This window comes from Pantherophis guttatus, chromosome 1 (assembly GCF_059756535.1).
Source record: "Pantherophis guttatus breed Tessera chromosome 1, ASM5975653v1, whole genome shotgun sequence".
NCBI lineage: Eukaryota > Metazoa > Chordata > Lepidosauria > Squamata > Colubridae > Pantherophis > Pantherophis guttatus.
The window spans coordinates 158,577,551-158,592,634 of NC_142063.1; the positions used below are offsets into that span (position 1 = coordinate 158,577,551).

Below are 15,084 nucleotides of genomic sequence, written 5' to 3' on the forward strand. Positions count from 1 at the left end.
TTAATAATAAAAATATAAAATAACTGTCCTGTTATAAAACTATATCCCCTTTTCTTAAAGACATGGATTAAAGTATGGGTCAAATTTAGATAGTATTAAATCTTAGCTATAAGCTTGCTCTTCCCAGTATTACTTCAATTTGTTTTATTTTAATTTAAGAATGTTTTATTAAAACAGTAATTTTTTACTGAGCTGATTTGTTTATGTTCTTATATGCAATGTCTACAAATTTCTTTGATATCAAAATGTAAGACAATTATGATTTTGCTCATTTGCAGACCACTGATGGACAATGTACCTATGAAAGTCATAGGAGAGACTGTATTTTACCAGAAGAACAGGGAAATATGGTGCAAGATCTTATTACATTCCTCACAAAACTTGACAATAGGCCACTGGTAATTTCACTGTTTTTTGTTTTTTTTACTGATTTATTAAAGCTGTAATATCGTCCTATTGCATATTTCTGCCTTATAAGCAGATTTTCAGAACCACAGAGCAGCTTGATTATGCTAAAATAACTTAATTTATGTCTCATTTCAGTGTTAAGCTATCTGGGAACAAGTCACTTTACACCCAAGGGCATTTATTTACCACAAGACATAGGCAGGTTGTGCTGCTAGGAATTCAACAGTTGGAAACAAACTTACGAAGACTTAAGGAAAAGGGCAATAACCCTTGCTGAGGCTTCAGTTGACAAGTGATAACCAGTGCCGCCTTCTAAAGGTCTTTCCTGACATGAATTAGAAATACATTACTATCAAGGCTTTATGCCATGCTTATATGTGAGGCAGATTAACTTGCTTTCTTCCAGACAGGAATTGGCACAAGGTAGCTCAGCAAAACACACGTTCTGTCTACGCAAACAAAACTATTTCTGTCTCAGTGGTACTGTCCTAAGAAACAATGTGCTGGGTTGGTAGGTTTATCTGCCCAAGGAAAACAAGAACTACCTATTGCTGTCCCTGGGGCAAAGGTTATAATGCTGATGAGTTTGTCAGAGCCTGACCAGCTGAGAGGGAGAGCTCTGCTTTACTGGGAAGAAGCCTCTGTCACTATCTTGCATCCACCACAATCACAGCTATTAGGGCAGGGCTATCAAACTCACGGCCGGATGCGTCATGCGCTGGCCATGTCCACGCCTGGTTTAGCAGAGGGGCAAACATCGCAATACGTCACGTGACGATGCGAGTTTGATACCCCTGTATTAGGGTAACATTTGCAGCAAAACAAAGCAAAGCATCTATGGGGAGGGCTGTCAGGTAGCATGCGAAATGTGAGGTAGTGCCTTGCTAGTCTGCCCCTGTCAACTTCTTAGAGCACTTGTGAGAGTTCATGAGTTGGAGTGAACCATGATGTTGAATTCCTACATTACTCATGAAATCTCTTAACACACCAAAGCAGGAGCAATTGCTCCTCGTCCGTCCTTCTGACCCCCAAATCCCTATCTTCTGATAGGTAGCTGTAATGGTACATAGGAATGAATTGGGAGACAATGAGACCTAACCAATGGAACAGTCCAGTGGTGAAATCCAATTTTTTTACTACCGGTTCTGTGGGCGTGGCTTGGTGGGTATGGTGTGGCTTGGTGGGCGTGGCAGGGGAAGGATACTGCAAAATCCCCATTCCCTCCCCACTGCTGGGGGAAGGATATTGCAAAATCTCCATTTCCCCCCCCCCCTCTGAGGCCAGCCAGAAGTGGTATTTGCCGGTTCTCCGAACTACTCAAAATTTCCGCTATTGGTTCTCCAGAACCTGCTGGATTTCACCCCTGGAACAGTCATATAAAAGACAACCTATCCCACAGCAGGAATGTGTGGGGCAAGAGGCTTAGAAAAGACCCTCCCTAATTTGGGAGCCGTAAAGGAGATGGAGGGAGGGAAGCACTTTCAGACTTGCAAGATTATGTTAACGTAACCTTATAATAAAATAGAATCCGGTCACCCGGATCATGGTTTCCTGTCTGGTAAATCCCATAAGGCTGGCAGTAGTGGAGATAGCATTGACTTCAGCCACTTGCCATTTCATGCAGTCTGCCAACAGGTTAGGTGGGGGATTGAGGAAGGAGTAAATAAAAAATCATATTCTGTCCATTGTACAGAATATGTACATTTTGTACATATGTATATGTATATTTTGCATATATATCTGTGTGTGCTGCACTCATTTTACTCTGCATAATACATCTCTATATTCTTTCTCTCCCAAAGTTTTGTATGAAGAACGATCCACTATGTTTGCAAATATTTTGCAAATTTGGAGACATGGAGAGTGGAAAGGAATCGACAGTTCATATTCATCTTGAGGCAACACCTTCACTATTAAGCATTGTAAATATTTTAATCTTTGTGCTATCATACTGAAGGCTGTGTAATCATATTCTTAAGTGTCAGAGAACCACAGACAAAGTGTCATATTTCAGTATCAGATTTAGTTGCTTAATGTTCTTTCTCTGAATACCCTCAGTTGAAAAGCATATAATTTTGAATAGGCTTTGTACAATGTAGAGACTCCACCTTACCTCCTTAGCCTCACTTATTTCATATTATGTTTTATTTGAACCCTTAAAGAGCAGCTCATTTAAAATGTTTTTTTTAACTTAACAATAGGATGAAGCTTCAGTGCTTACCTTTGAGATAAAAGGAGAAGTTTCAGCAGATCAAAACCCCAAAGTTATTGAACTCCACAAAAATAAACAAACCACTCATGTAAGTAAGACAGTGAAGGGGAGGAAACACTGGACAACTTGAATATTAACCCAGATCTACTTGGATATATTTTCTAACATGATTTATCATTCATTTGGTATTAGTTCTTGCATTATTTCAGTATCTGATGCCTATTCTATTAGATCTAAACCAAGGGCTGTTGTGAAGAAGCACATTATGTTGTTTGCGTCTATTTGCAAGAAAGCCTAATTTGCAGTGTCATAAGTGCAGAATCTTTATTGCATGTTTATTTCATCAGAAATTATGCTGTAATCAGAATTAAAGCATACCTCTGAAATCAGTGGCATTTGACTTCTATGAAAGCTCTTTTATATATCTACCTTGAAGGTAAACAAGTCACAGCTCAAATCCAGACTGTACTACTGTGAGAAGTGAAACAAAGGTCTCCTAAAGAGTATTCCAAATACTTGTTTCTACCTGCAATAACTCTGTGTGTTTTATTTTCTACAGGTCATTTTGGAGGGACGTCATAACCAGAAGACAAAACATAGCGTCAGTGTCTTGCTTATTGCAATAGGTTCCCTATTTGGAATTTTTTTGCTTTTGCTTCTTATATTATTTTTATGGAAGGTATGTATTTCAGTATTAATCCACACATTGGTGCATTTTAATGGGTTGGCTAGATATCCATCCAAAAGGATAAAAATAGCTTTTCTAAACACTAAAAGAAATCTGCAGTGTACTCTAGAACACACAGCCTTTGCTATGATTTTTATTTGGCATTCGGGAACAAATGTGGTTTTTATGTAGCTTGTTACACTTTAATGTGATTTGGGGAAATTGACAGCATAAAATGAGCAGAGAATTCCAATAGCCATTTGGACAGATGACAAAGGGGAAGGAGAAATGAGGCTTTGGAATTTATGGGGGGAAAGTGGTAATCAGATATAACCCAAGAGATTTTAGGTTACCTCACTTCCCAGATAAAGAGCTCTTGTTTCATTTTAAACACTTTGCAATTTGGGAAATGATACAGATTTAAACATTAGAGGAAAAATGCTTTTTACTTGGTTCATGGGATCCTCCTGCTGGATGAAATACGTCTGTTTTTTTAAATGTAAAAATAAGTTTGTATTCAGGATGTTTAAACTTTGGGATGTATTTTGAGTATAGCTGAATCTTGGTATATTAAAACAATGGGTAATGTTCTTTTTCTAAAATATAAATATGCATACATATTAGTGCTTTGAAATTGCAAACCTTGTAACTATTTTTGGAACTGTGTATTCCAGATGGGATTCTTCAAAAGAAAATACAAACGTTTTCCCGAGGAAAAAAATGGAAGTGAAAGTTTGGAGTTTTTTAAACATATTCACAATAATGCCTCAGAGTAGAACGTTTGGTAGAAGTTAAGAACTATCTGCTACAAGAACTGTTAAGTCATAAGCCCCCATGTCATATGTGAAAGGAATAGCCATCAAAACGGGCTTCCAAAAGCACAAATCATAGAAAACTCTGAAGGATAAACATTTTCAAGAGTTCTAATCAAAAGGAAAGAAAAATTCAAAATGCAAGAACAAGGAAACACTAGGAATTGCTCCTTGCTTTTTAAAAAGTACTTGAGAAGGAGTATTGTACTAATCATACTTGAATCGCGAATGTATAACCTCGCTTCCCAAGACTTTCCAGTGTTCAGGAGGATGCAAAATTAGACCAGTTTTAGTCTCCACACAATGTAGACCCGGGTTCTCCCCTTCTAGTTCCTAAAATGAAACCAGTGACATCGTTTTTTTAGATTTGCAAATTTAGTGGCTGCTGACAATTTTTATTCTACTTTCTCCACGTTGCTCTGGAAATATTGGGAACGTCCAGGTAAAAAGAACAATTCAAAAACGCCCTCACAATGTCTCCTCGAATTGTGATGAAATGTTTGCAACCAAATTGTCAAGCTCGGAGCTCAAACCAATAGCCTAATTACCAACCCAAGCTACTAATACTCAAACACATTTCAAGAAGAACTATGCTTATATGTAGGATCTCCAGTGAAAGGAGGAAATTTTTTAATGAAAAGGGAACAACATGCGATCTTGGATGTCCCCTCCATTGTATCTGTTCAGACTTACCATGCAACTAACCCTGGAATATTGGCACTCTCTATTAGTAGGGACCCTACTGAGAGAAAAGGCTTCCTTGGCAGGGAATGAGTGGTCAGGTCAGTGGAGAGGAAGAAACTAACTTGGTTTGTGAGCTCTTCCTATGTATCTTGAACTGAAAACCCAAATGATATAATAGAGCTTTGGGCTCAAGGTCTGTATGAAATTTTTGTTGTTGTGTGACTCTCAACCATGTTTTGAGGGTTCTACCTGGCTGGGTTGGAGAAGTCCTCCCATTGTGTAAAATCAGGGAAATGGCAGTTACCACTTCTTATGCAATCTTTTTATTTATTTTTGTATTTTGAAGAAATAGAATCTTTGCCTGATATCTAATGTCTAATCTTTAGACAAATGTATTTTCTTGCACACATTATACAGGTTCAGAATGTTTAGCATAAGACTTAAGAAGATGGTAAAGTACTGCACTTTAACCCCAAGATGATTATTATTTGAACATCATTTGTACCTCAAAGGCTCGAAAGCATGAATGCATTAAAGACTCTTATTTTTAAAAAAACCAATCTGTTCTATCACTGTATACCCTACACTGTAAAAAGGAACAATCACCAACATTGAACTAATAAAATATTAAATAAAATGGAACATGAAGCTGTCAAATAATTGTAGATATTTGAATTAATTCCTAAATACAATTTTTGTGACATTTTTAAAGTGAATATGTACAAACATCAAAATTATTAACAATTAGACTTTCCCTATATAATTTACTTATGAACACTGGTATTTACAATGTTCTTTTCATTTAACTCTCTGGAAAGAGAGAGTCTTATTTAAAAATGAACAGTTTATTTTCTGACAATCTCTCCTATACCCTCCATGTTAACAATGTAAATTATCACTGTAATTTGCTTACTAATCTTTCGTACAGAAGCTGCAAACCTCTGTATTAGACATAAATGTTTGTATGGTATTTTCCATCTTTAAAAAGTATTAAGCCCTACTGGAACTACTACAATGTGCTCAAGATCTCCTTGAGAAGCACTTGGAAGCTTCAGCTGATACAAAATGCAGAAACACAGGTTGTAAATGATGTTGGCTATTTGGCACATGTGACACCATTGCTTCAGGGAACTGCCAGTATGCTTCTGTGTGGAATTCAAGGTGCTGGTTATTGCCTTTAAAGCCTTTATGAGATTTAACTGAAGTACTGTCTTCTCCCCTTGTTTCCGCCCAACCAATCTGATCCAGCAGGATCGGCATGCTCTGGGTCCCGTCAGCCAAGGAATGTCACCATGAGATGTCCCTTTTCTGCCATAACACCTATCCTCTGGATTAGGATGGCCCCAACCTTGCTGACCTTCTGGAAGGCTTTGAAGAGCTAGCAATGTGCCTGGGCCTCAGATCCCAAGTGTGTGGTAATGTTGACACTGACAGTATATCATACCTTGGTTTCTATTTGTATTTCATTTCTTCTGGCAGTGTTTTAATCATTGTCTGCCATGCAGAGACACTGGTTTGAGATGGGCAGCTATACAAATTGAATAAATAATTCAATTTTCAATTCAGAATAGAGCTGGAAGGGATCTTTGAGGCTGTCTAGTCCAGCCCCCTGCTCAAGTAGGAAATCCTATGCCATTCCAGAGAAGTGGCTGTTGTGTCTCTTCTTAAAAACCTCTAGTGATGAAGCACCCACAACTTCGGAAGGTAAGCTGTTCAACTGCTTAATTGCTCTCACCATTAGGAAGTTTCTCAGTTTTAGGTTGCTTCTCTCCATTGTAGTTTCCATCCATTGTTTCTTGTCCTGCCCGCAGGTGCTTTGAAAAATAAGTTGATCCATTCTTTGTGGCAGCTCCTCAAATACTGGAATACTGTTCTCATGTCCCCCCAGTCCTTCTTTTCTCTAGATTATTCTTACCCAAATACTGCAACCATTCTTCATGTTTTTGTCTCCAGGCCTTTAATCATCCTAGTTGCTCTTCTCTGCACTTTTTCCAAAGTCTCAACATCTTTTTTGTAATGTGACCAAAACTGGATGCAGTATTCCAGGTGTAGCCTTACTAAGGCTTTATAAAACGATACTAATACTTCATGTGATTTTGATTCTATGCCTCTGTTTATACAACCAAGGATTATATTAGCTTTTTTGGCTATTGCCAAAAAACTGACTCTTGTTTAAGTGATCGTCCACTAGGATTCCAAGGTCTGTTATTCTTTTTTCACCTAATCTGTACTTGTACCTTTGGTTTTTCCGGTCTAAATGCAAAACCTTGCTTTTCTCCACATTAAATTTCATTTTGTTGGATAGAGCCTATTGTTCAAGTCTGTCAAGATCCTTTTGGAACCTGTGTTTGTCTTCCAGGGCATTGGATATTCCTGCCAGCTTAGTGTCATCTGCAAATTTGATGAGTTCCCTTCTATTCCCTCATCTAAGTCATTTATGTTATGTTATTTTATAAATACTAGGGCTGTGATAAATCTATGAAAGTCTTCCCAGTGAATGGAACCATACATGAAAATCCAATCTTGAAATTATTGAAGCAGGCAGGTCTTTCAGAAGCTGATCCCATCTTACTTTGCATTTGCATGAAATGGATGTTTATGCACAGAGACAACTGGGAGCAGCTGGATGAAAAAGGCAGCTGAGTTAATCATTAAAAAGGAGTGCATTGAATGCAGTCCCATTTATTACAGAACCCCTCTTTCAAAGAATCTACACATCCCCAGTGATGTTAATAATTGTGTTAGTCAGAGCGCCAGTTTGGCTTAGTGGTAAGGCACCAGGGTAAAAACTGAAAGACCTCAGGTCCTAGCCCTGCCTTGGGCACAAAGCCTAGGAAGGAGGCAATGACAACCCTCTTCTGAAAAATCTTGCCAAGAAAACTGTCCGGAAAGTCCAAAAACTGGATACAATTGAACAGAAGAAAAATTCTAGCCATATAGCAAGCAGGGAATAGACTTTGTAGCCCAGATAGTTGTAATAATCAAAATATATATGAGTAAAAGAACTTGCAATGAAGAACCTTACTATGTTTCCAAGATATGGTCATCTTCCAAATAGGTGTACTTTTTACAAAATGAAACAATGCTATTTGGTGCTTTTGCTGGATTTTATTTACGAATGAATTATATAAGGAACAGGCTTAATATAAGGCCACAATGTACAAATATACTGATTTCTATTTCAAAAATCAGCCAAAATCTGCCAAATGATTACCATTAAAACTATGTTGACATGTCTAATTGATATGCCAACTTCAACATTCATATAAAATCATAATTCAATTCATAGCTAGTTATTTTAGTTGTTCTGCTTTAAAGAAATTGAAAAATGTTCTCAGTATGCAAATATATTTCTATTTCAACTAAAAACTGGGTAATTTTATATATTAACTCACATCAAACATCCTGTAATTTGTGAATTATTAGAAAAGAGTCCTTAAGATATTCTTAAAAAGTCAGGTGAATGCCCAGTTTAATGTAATGTGTTCATTCATTATAATCAAGTTTTAGAAGACCTGAACCAAATTCAAAACTCCTGATCGAGAGGGAAAGCTCAGTGATAGAAAAATGGCTGTGTTCAAATGAATTTTTGTTTTGCCATCAGTACAATGCTTTCCAAACGTTTCCCTTTATTACTTCAAAACTGCTTATCATAAAGAGCCTCGGCGGTGCAGTGGTTAGAGTGCAGTATTGCAGACTACTTCTGCTGACTGTCGGCTGCCTGCAATTTGGCAGTTCAAATACCACCAGGCTCAAGGTTGACTCAGCCCTCCAACCTTCCGAGGTCGGTAAAATGAGGAGTCAAATTGTTGGGGGCAATATGCTGATTCTGTAAACCACTTAGAGAAGGCTGTAAAGCACTGTGAAGTGGTACATAAGTATAAGTGCTATTGCTATAAAGGTTTTTTTTTTTTACTCAATGTAGGTTAAACCCTCTTAATTTATTTAAATGTCCCTGTTGTGATTGGGTTATGGGTTTATGGGTAACTACCCAAAGGGTGGGGGGGAACACTTATCCAATTCTCTCGTGGAACTATGGTATATCGCATTCTTGCAGATTGCTAGACTTCCATAAAATAGAGTTTGAAAAGCCCTGGTATAGTACAGGTAGGATGTTTTAAGATCATTTCCTGTGCAGAGGACACCATCCACTTGGGGGTAGTCAGTGAATTTTTTCCTCATCACTTTGACCTAGCTGTTTAAAAAATGATACTATGATTTTAGGGATAAATACCCTCTAGTTTTGTCTGAAAACAATGAAGTTACACACACAAACCTAAAATAATTTTAAAACTGAAAGAGCCGACTTCCCCAAAGTCTGTTATTTCTCTAAAATTTTCCCCCAATTCTTCCCTAATTAAATATTCCTGAAAATTTGTCAAAGCTACAGGGGTGTGATTTGTGTACAAAACCCAAAACAGGAATTGCAAAATATGCCTCAATCCAACCTGAAAGTGAAAGCAACAGCATTTGTTCTGATAAGAAAGTAGGTATTTCCCATGATTCTGAACTTTGTTCTGAGTTGAATCTTAAGATACAGTACACTGCATACTTCTAACTTGAATCATCCCGACTTCCATATTCTATATGCAATTTTTATCATATCAATATGATTGGTGGAAAGTAGGTAACTGTTTTTCATAGATTATTTCTAAATACAACTGCAGGATTCTTTCAGATCATCCAAAATAACAACATTTCCTCCATATAGATTAATCAACTGGGGATGTACCCTGAAAATGAAAGAAACACAGAAAAAAAATTATAATCGTATTACTGCTTTTTGTTTATGTGTTTTTGAAAAAAATATTGTAGATGTATAGGAAAAAAATAGAAGAAATAGTCCTCTTCACACAAATGGGAATCCAATTTGGGGAAGTATTTGTAATTTATTTGTATAACAAATAAGTTGAGGAAAATGGAACTGAAGGCGCCAAAGCATGGATGTATTGCTGAGAATTTGATTGTTATTTTGTGTGTTTTTATTTTAACTTGTAACTCAAATTAGCTTCAGCCACATTTCTCAACTTTGACAGACTTTAAACAGAATGCAGCAAGTACAGATGGTCCTTGACTTACAACAGTTCATTCAGTGACCATTTGAAGCTACAACAGTACTGAAAAAAGTGACTTATGACCGTTTTTCAGTTACCACCTTTGCAGCATCCCCATGGTCATGTGATCAAAATTCAGCTGTTTGGCAACCGATGTATTGCTGTGTTCTAAGATCATGGGATCCCCTTTTGTGACCTTTTGACAAGCAAAGTCAAAGGGGAAGCCAGATTCATTTAACAATTGGGTTACTAAATTATCAACTGCAGTGATTCATTTAAAACTGAGGCAAGAAAGGTCAAAATGGGGCAGAATTCACTGAACAAATGTCTCACTGAAGAACAGAAATGTTGGGCTCAATTGTGGTCATAATTCTAGGATTACCTGTATACATAAAGTCTAACTGGAGAATATACTTACCTCCAGATATACTTCCAGATTCCAACAAGCAAGGATATACACAAACACAGCGTTTGATTTAAAAAACTTACTGATTGGAAAATAGTACTGAGATATTTGTTACCTGACATTAAGCTCTAAACTGACATTTTCAATATGTGTGTCATAAAGGATTGGCATGCCAGAGTGTCTTGCCTAATCCTGTACACTTTGCAGCTAGATATTCTGGTATCAGACAATAAAAACCATAAACTCTAAAATTCAAGTCTATAGATTACAGATTGTGTTTGGATGTATCTGCTCATATGCAAATATGACATATAAATGTCAGGTAGAGATAGGCATGATTATGTTTTCCCATTACGAGATGCTCTTTGCATCAAATGTAACATTTGGCTATGGTCCAAGAAGAGAAGTAGGCCATCATACAGCAGTGGACAGAAAAATATAATGCGGTGAAACTTTAAAGGGACAAGCCACTTAAATACTCCAACTTTCTCATTACTCCTAGATCATCTTAGGACAAATATCTTTCTGCAAGAAATTAGAACCAAACACTGGCTCACTGTGAATTTTCTCATTATCCAATATAGAATATGGAAATATACCACACAAAGCTTACGCTAAACTAAAAGGAATTACCAACACTTGTTGTTCAAACATGACAAAATGTAATCCTACCGGATATGAACTTCTGTTGCCGATTCCACTAAATCTCCATCTATATTCCAGGGATAAGTATTTTCTTCAGAATCTATACAATTTAGATTATCTGCAGGGATATGTTTCATTCCAATTCTTGGGCAGACTTTTACTTCTTCAACAATGTAAGTATCAATAAAAGGAAAGCTGAACTAAAATACAAAGCATAAACACTACAGTTGAAAAATTAGGTATCTGCAAAGATCTGTCATATGTCTGCTTCCATTATAGAGTGGAAAACTAATGCTAGAAGACAAAATAATATAGCTGAACATTTTAGCATTCTTACAGAAAATTTGAATGGGCTTTGGAGAATGGAATTTGCAAAACAAAGTTTCAATTTTAAAAAAATTATTCTACATTTTGCTATGTGATTTTATTTTTTCTGTTGATTCTGCAGCATTGGTAAAATCAAGAAATAAAACTTAAATGGTACTCTCACCCAAACACACCTTAGGAAAACATGTATATGCTTAATTCTGCATTGGATGATTGACCTTCCTTAGTTCATCCTTAGCTCATCCTTGGATACCAGGCTTATAGTATTGTGGCATTATTGTGAACCATGCTGAATACCCATAAATCCTGATCTATATTTTCCAAACTATAAAGGAATGATCCTTGGTACTTATTAACCAAGTCCTATAATACATCCCATTGTGGAAATAGACTCAGATTCTTTCCACCTCTCCTCCTGCAATCCAAACCAAATATACTGTGTTGAATAAATGCTGGGTAGAAGTGTTTGTTATCATATTTTGTATCAATTATCTGAAAGGTGTTTACAGGATTGCAATAAACCATAATCTCGGAGAGTCTCTCTTTTGATTCTTCCTATCACTAGCAGCAACTTCAAAACTATAGAAGCTCAAACTTGTTTTCATGACAATATAGCTATCTACTATCTGCTATCTGCTAAAGCAATCCAATAATCAGAAGCCAAGTACAAATCAAGGCTTCTGTTGCGATTTATTGTGAGAATGATAAACTGAAGTACCGTACTTGGTTCAGATATCAAAATAAAAAACCATGGAAGGAAATACAATGGTTATCTAGTCACTTCCATTGTCAGGAAGAGCTATACACTGTGTAGGAAAAATTTTTAAAAAATCTACAAAATGTAACAACCCTTCTCTTGCCCTAAATATAGCACAGTCTATATTTAAATATAGCATTTTGGGATTCTTAAAAAAATCAGTTTAGCAGATTTGTACTGTAGTACCTCATGTATGTAAGAACCATTTATAATAAAACTGTAACAGATGGACAGAAATAGGCTAATCGGACTTAGTCTGGTGATTTTCAAAATCAGAAAAAGGTAGGCTAATGTATTCTGACAGGAAGTTTAAGTCTCTTTACAAAAGCATTAAAATCTTATATCATGAATTATCTTTCACCTTAAATCTTTGTCTGGTTTTATTATATTATCTTTTAAAATGCGACTTTTCCTCCTCCTCCTATTTCTTTCTTTGACTTTTGGTGAATGCAATTGCTAAGAAAATTTAAATCAAATAACATCAGGTTGCAAACCCTTTACCTGGTTTTTCACACTAGCATATCTTTTCAAATGTTTAATGAATTCTTGCCGGGAAGTATTCCTTACAGTTATAAGAGCTATGCTTCCATCATCCAATCTAGAAATGACAACATTCAGTTAAGCATGAATTAAATAATGCAATTTACAACGAATTAATCAGAAGATGATATAGTATAATCAGGAATCTACCTTAATAACCCAAGTAATTCATCTTTGTCTTTAAAAGTAAAATAATATTCAATGCATGACATTGTCAACCTTAATGTTCCCAGAAAATAACTGCATAGAATCTGCATACGATAATATTTGTAGCTTTTCTCTGGACAATTGGCATATTGGAACAATAGCCAGTGACTAGTAGGAATTAAGATGTGTGTGTGTGGTCTTAGTTTTTTTTAACTTTGTAGAAACAGTAAGATTCCCCCCCCCATCTGTTCAATCGTGTCCAATTCTCAGAGATTGCCTTGCAATTTCTAAGCAAGATTTTTCAGAATTGGTTTACCATTGCCTCTTTCTTAGGGCTTTGTGCTTAAGATGGGACTAAAACTCATAGTCACCCAGTTTCTAGAAGGAACTAGAATTTATAGAAGGAACTATAAATTGTGGAAAATCTTGATATTACACATTTTATCAATTTTTAGTGGTCTTAGCTATCACAAGATATCACAAATTGTCTGCCAGGGTATTAGTTGAACCATTCTTTCAGATTTTGCAGCCAAAACAATGCCAGTGAGTGTACGGAATATATGGAATATTTATTATAATTACTAGTAGTAATATTACTCATATATTTTTATGAGGGAATTTAAAAAGATGTGAGTTGTGGATAACTACTATATAAGCATAACTGGCATATTTTCCTCAAACTGAGAGATGGGCAGCATTTAAATTTAATAAATAAATAAAATAAAAATATTTTACTACACAATTAATTAAAATAAATTTATTCCCTCACCTGTTTTTAAAACTTTTTTCTGTAATCCCAATTTCCTTTGCACAGTTATCCCCATCCATAACATTCAAAGGCTGGTGCAGTTTTTAGCCAACCCAAAGTTACACAACTCTAAGGTTTGTAACTCCAAAGTGGAAACATTAAAAGGTTTCTATTTATTTCATTTTTTGAAGGTTTCAACTAGTTTTCATGATTTTGAGCCTTCTTCCCTTATGATTATGACATTTGGAGTTGCTAAAAGCTATACTTAGCGAAGCCCAGAGGGCCACAGATTCTCCCTGCCTGCTGAGGTATTGGTGAATCATAAAATTAACAAGAGTCACAGTAATCTAGCAGCTGAACTATGTTTGGCAAATGTCAAAGATCCTAAAAATAACAAGGTTGAAATGAAATTCTGGTCTTTCGTTGTCAGTTCGTTTTGCTTTTCCTTGTGCATGCAGGTTTTCCCTTTAGCACTTACATTTAGCTTTCACAATAACTGAATTTAATCAGTGAAAACCAAAGGTCTAGATTTCCCCATTAACAAAGCCCAAAGGAGATTATTACTTGTGACTACCACTTAAATCAGACTTCTAAAATAATTTAATCACCATAATTATCCAATGATTATTCTAGTTGGATGACCGCATCTGCCTGAACAAAAACTGATTACAATTCCCAAAGATGCAGAATCAACCATTGTTCAATTTTTTTTTCATCATGCTCTCCCAACCCTGAGGTTCTAGATTGCGTGCAATCTGAGAAAGCCAAGCTTCTACAAAAAGGTGTTAAGGACATTAGTTTAATTGCACAAATCCTTACTGACCTGGTATTAGGAGCCAAGCCTCTTGGTGCCACTGAACAGAGACAAGGGATTGCCATAATGCTCACGTTCAGGAAGTGACCCTCGATTCTCTGCCACTCATCTGTGAGGTCTAAATATAACATACTGTATTAACTTCAAGTAACCCTAATTATGTTTGATGAATGATTAAACTTGCAGACTTACCTGGTTTAAGACTCCCTTCCTTCCTTCTAAAAATAACAAATTAAAAGTCACTAAAGGATGACAAAATAAATAAATAAACACAGCTTGCTTGTGGTGTTGTGAAAATAAACATCTAACACTGAATTAAAGCAAAAATGTCTTTATGAAAGAAAAGCTTTAAATCCTGTATTAATCACATAATTTGAGAGAACACTTCATTGTTGAAGTAAACATGATTATTTTTTATTCATGTTTTAAGACAAAATATACCAATGGTAAACTACCTACAGCACAGCAAAATCTAAATGAAACATGATTCCCTAAAATTTCTTTCAGGTATATTAAATTGGCCCTTTTAGGAAAACATTGAATGCAGAATGCAATCTAACCAACATTAGCAAATTAGTTAAATGATATGAACCCTCATAGTTAAATTAATCAGAATTAATATTATGGACAAAATGAAGTTCGGCATTCATTAACCTCTAACTAGTTTACTTACCTATCATTTTCTTGTGCATTTTGCTGCAGATGCTTCAGTGGGAGGAATGATATTTCACAATCTTCTGGTCTACAGACAGAACAAGATTTAATTCCATACAAAGAAATATACAAAATGAATATCAAGGCTGTATATTGAACAGTATATTACAGAGTTTATACTAGAATAACTGCAGGAACAGAAAGTATGA

The 15,084-nt window shown here is 35.9% G+C and overlaps 2 protein-coding genes across 6 annotated transcripts in view; one reads left to right on the forward strand and one right to left on the reverse strand.

Annotated features, from left to right (window-relative positions):
- ITGA4 (integrin subunit alpha 4) overlaps positions 1-5,440 on the forward strand; it is a 52,644-nt gene extending 47,204 nt beyond the window's left edge. For both annotated transcript variants that reach the window (XM_034428772.3, XM_087882067.1), the window contains exons 24-28: positions 279-398; positions 2,211-2,330; positions 2,610-2,708; positions 3,180-3,299; positions 3,962-5,440. In XM_034428772.3, coding sequence (XP_034284663.2) covers positions 279-398; positions 2,211-2,330; positions 2,610-2,708; positions 3,180-3,299; positions 3,962-4,063 — 561 coding nt within the window. In that variant the 3' untranslated portion in view covers positions 4,064-5,440. The remainder of the gene's footprint in view (positions 1-278; positions 399-2,210; positions 2,331-2,609; positions 2,709-3,179; positions 3,300-3,961) is intronic.
- Positions 5,441-7,871: 2,431 nt separating this feature from the next.
- Positions 7,872-15,084, reverse strand: part of CERKL (CERK like autophagy regulator) — a 37,254-nt gene continuing 30,041 nt past the window's right edge. For 3 of the 4 annotated variants that reach the window (XM_034428783.3, XM_087882069.1, XM_087882070.1), the window contains 6 exons: positions 14,895-14,963; positions 14,414-14,439; positions 14,231-14,339; positions 12,474-12,570; positions 10,916-11,088; positions 7,872-9,516 (listed from right to left, as the gene is read on the reverse strand). In XM_034428783.3, coding sequence (XP_034284674.2) covers positions 9,435-9,516; positions 10,916-11,088; positions 12,474-12,570; positions 14,231-14,339; positions 14,414-14,439; positions 14,895-14,963 — 556 coding nt within the window. In that variant the 3' untranslated portion in view covers positions 7,872-9,434. The remainder of the gene's footprint in view (positions 9,517-10,915; positions 11,089-12,473; positions 12,571-14,230; positions 14,340-14,413; positions 14,440-14,894; positions 14,964-15,084) is intronic. The other variant, XM_087882068.1, reaches the window with a different exon arrangement.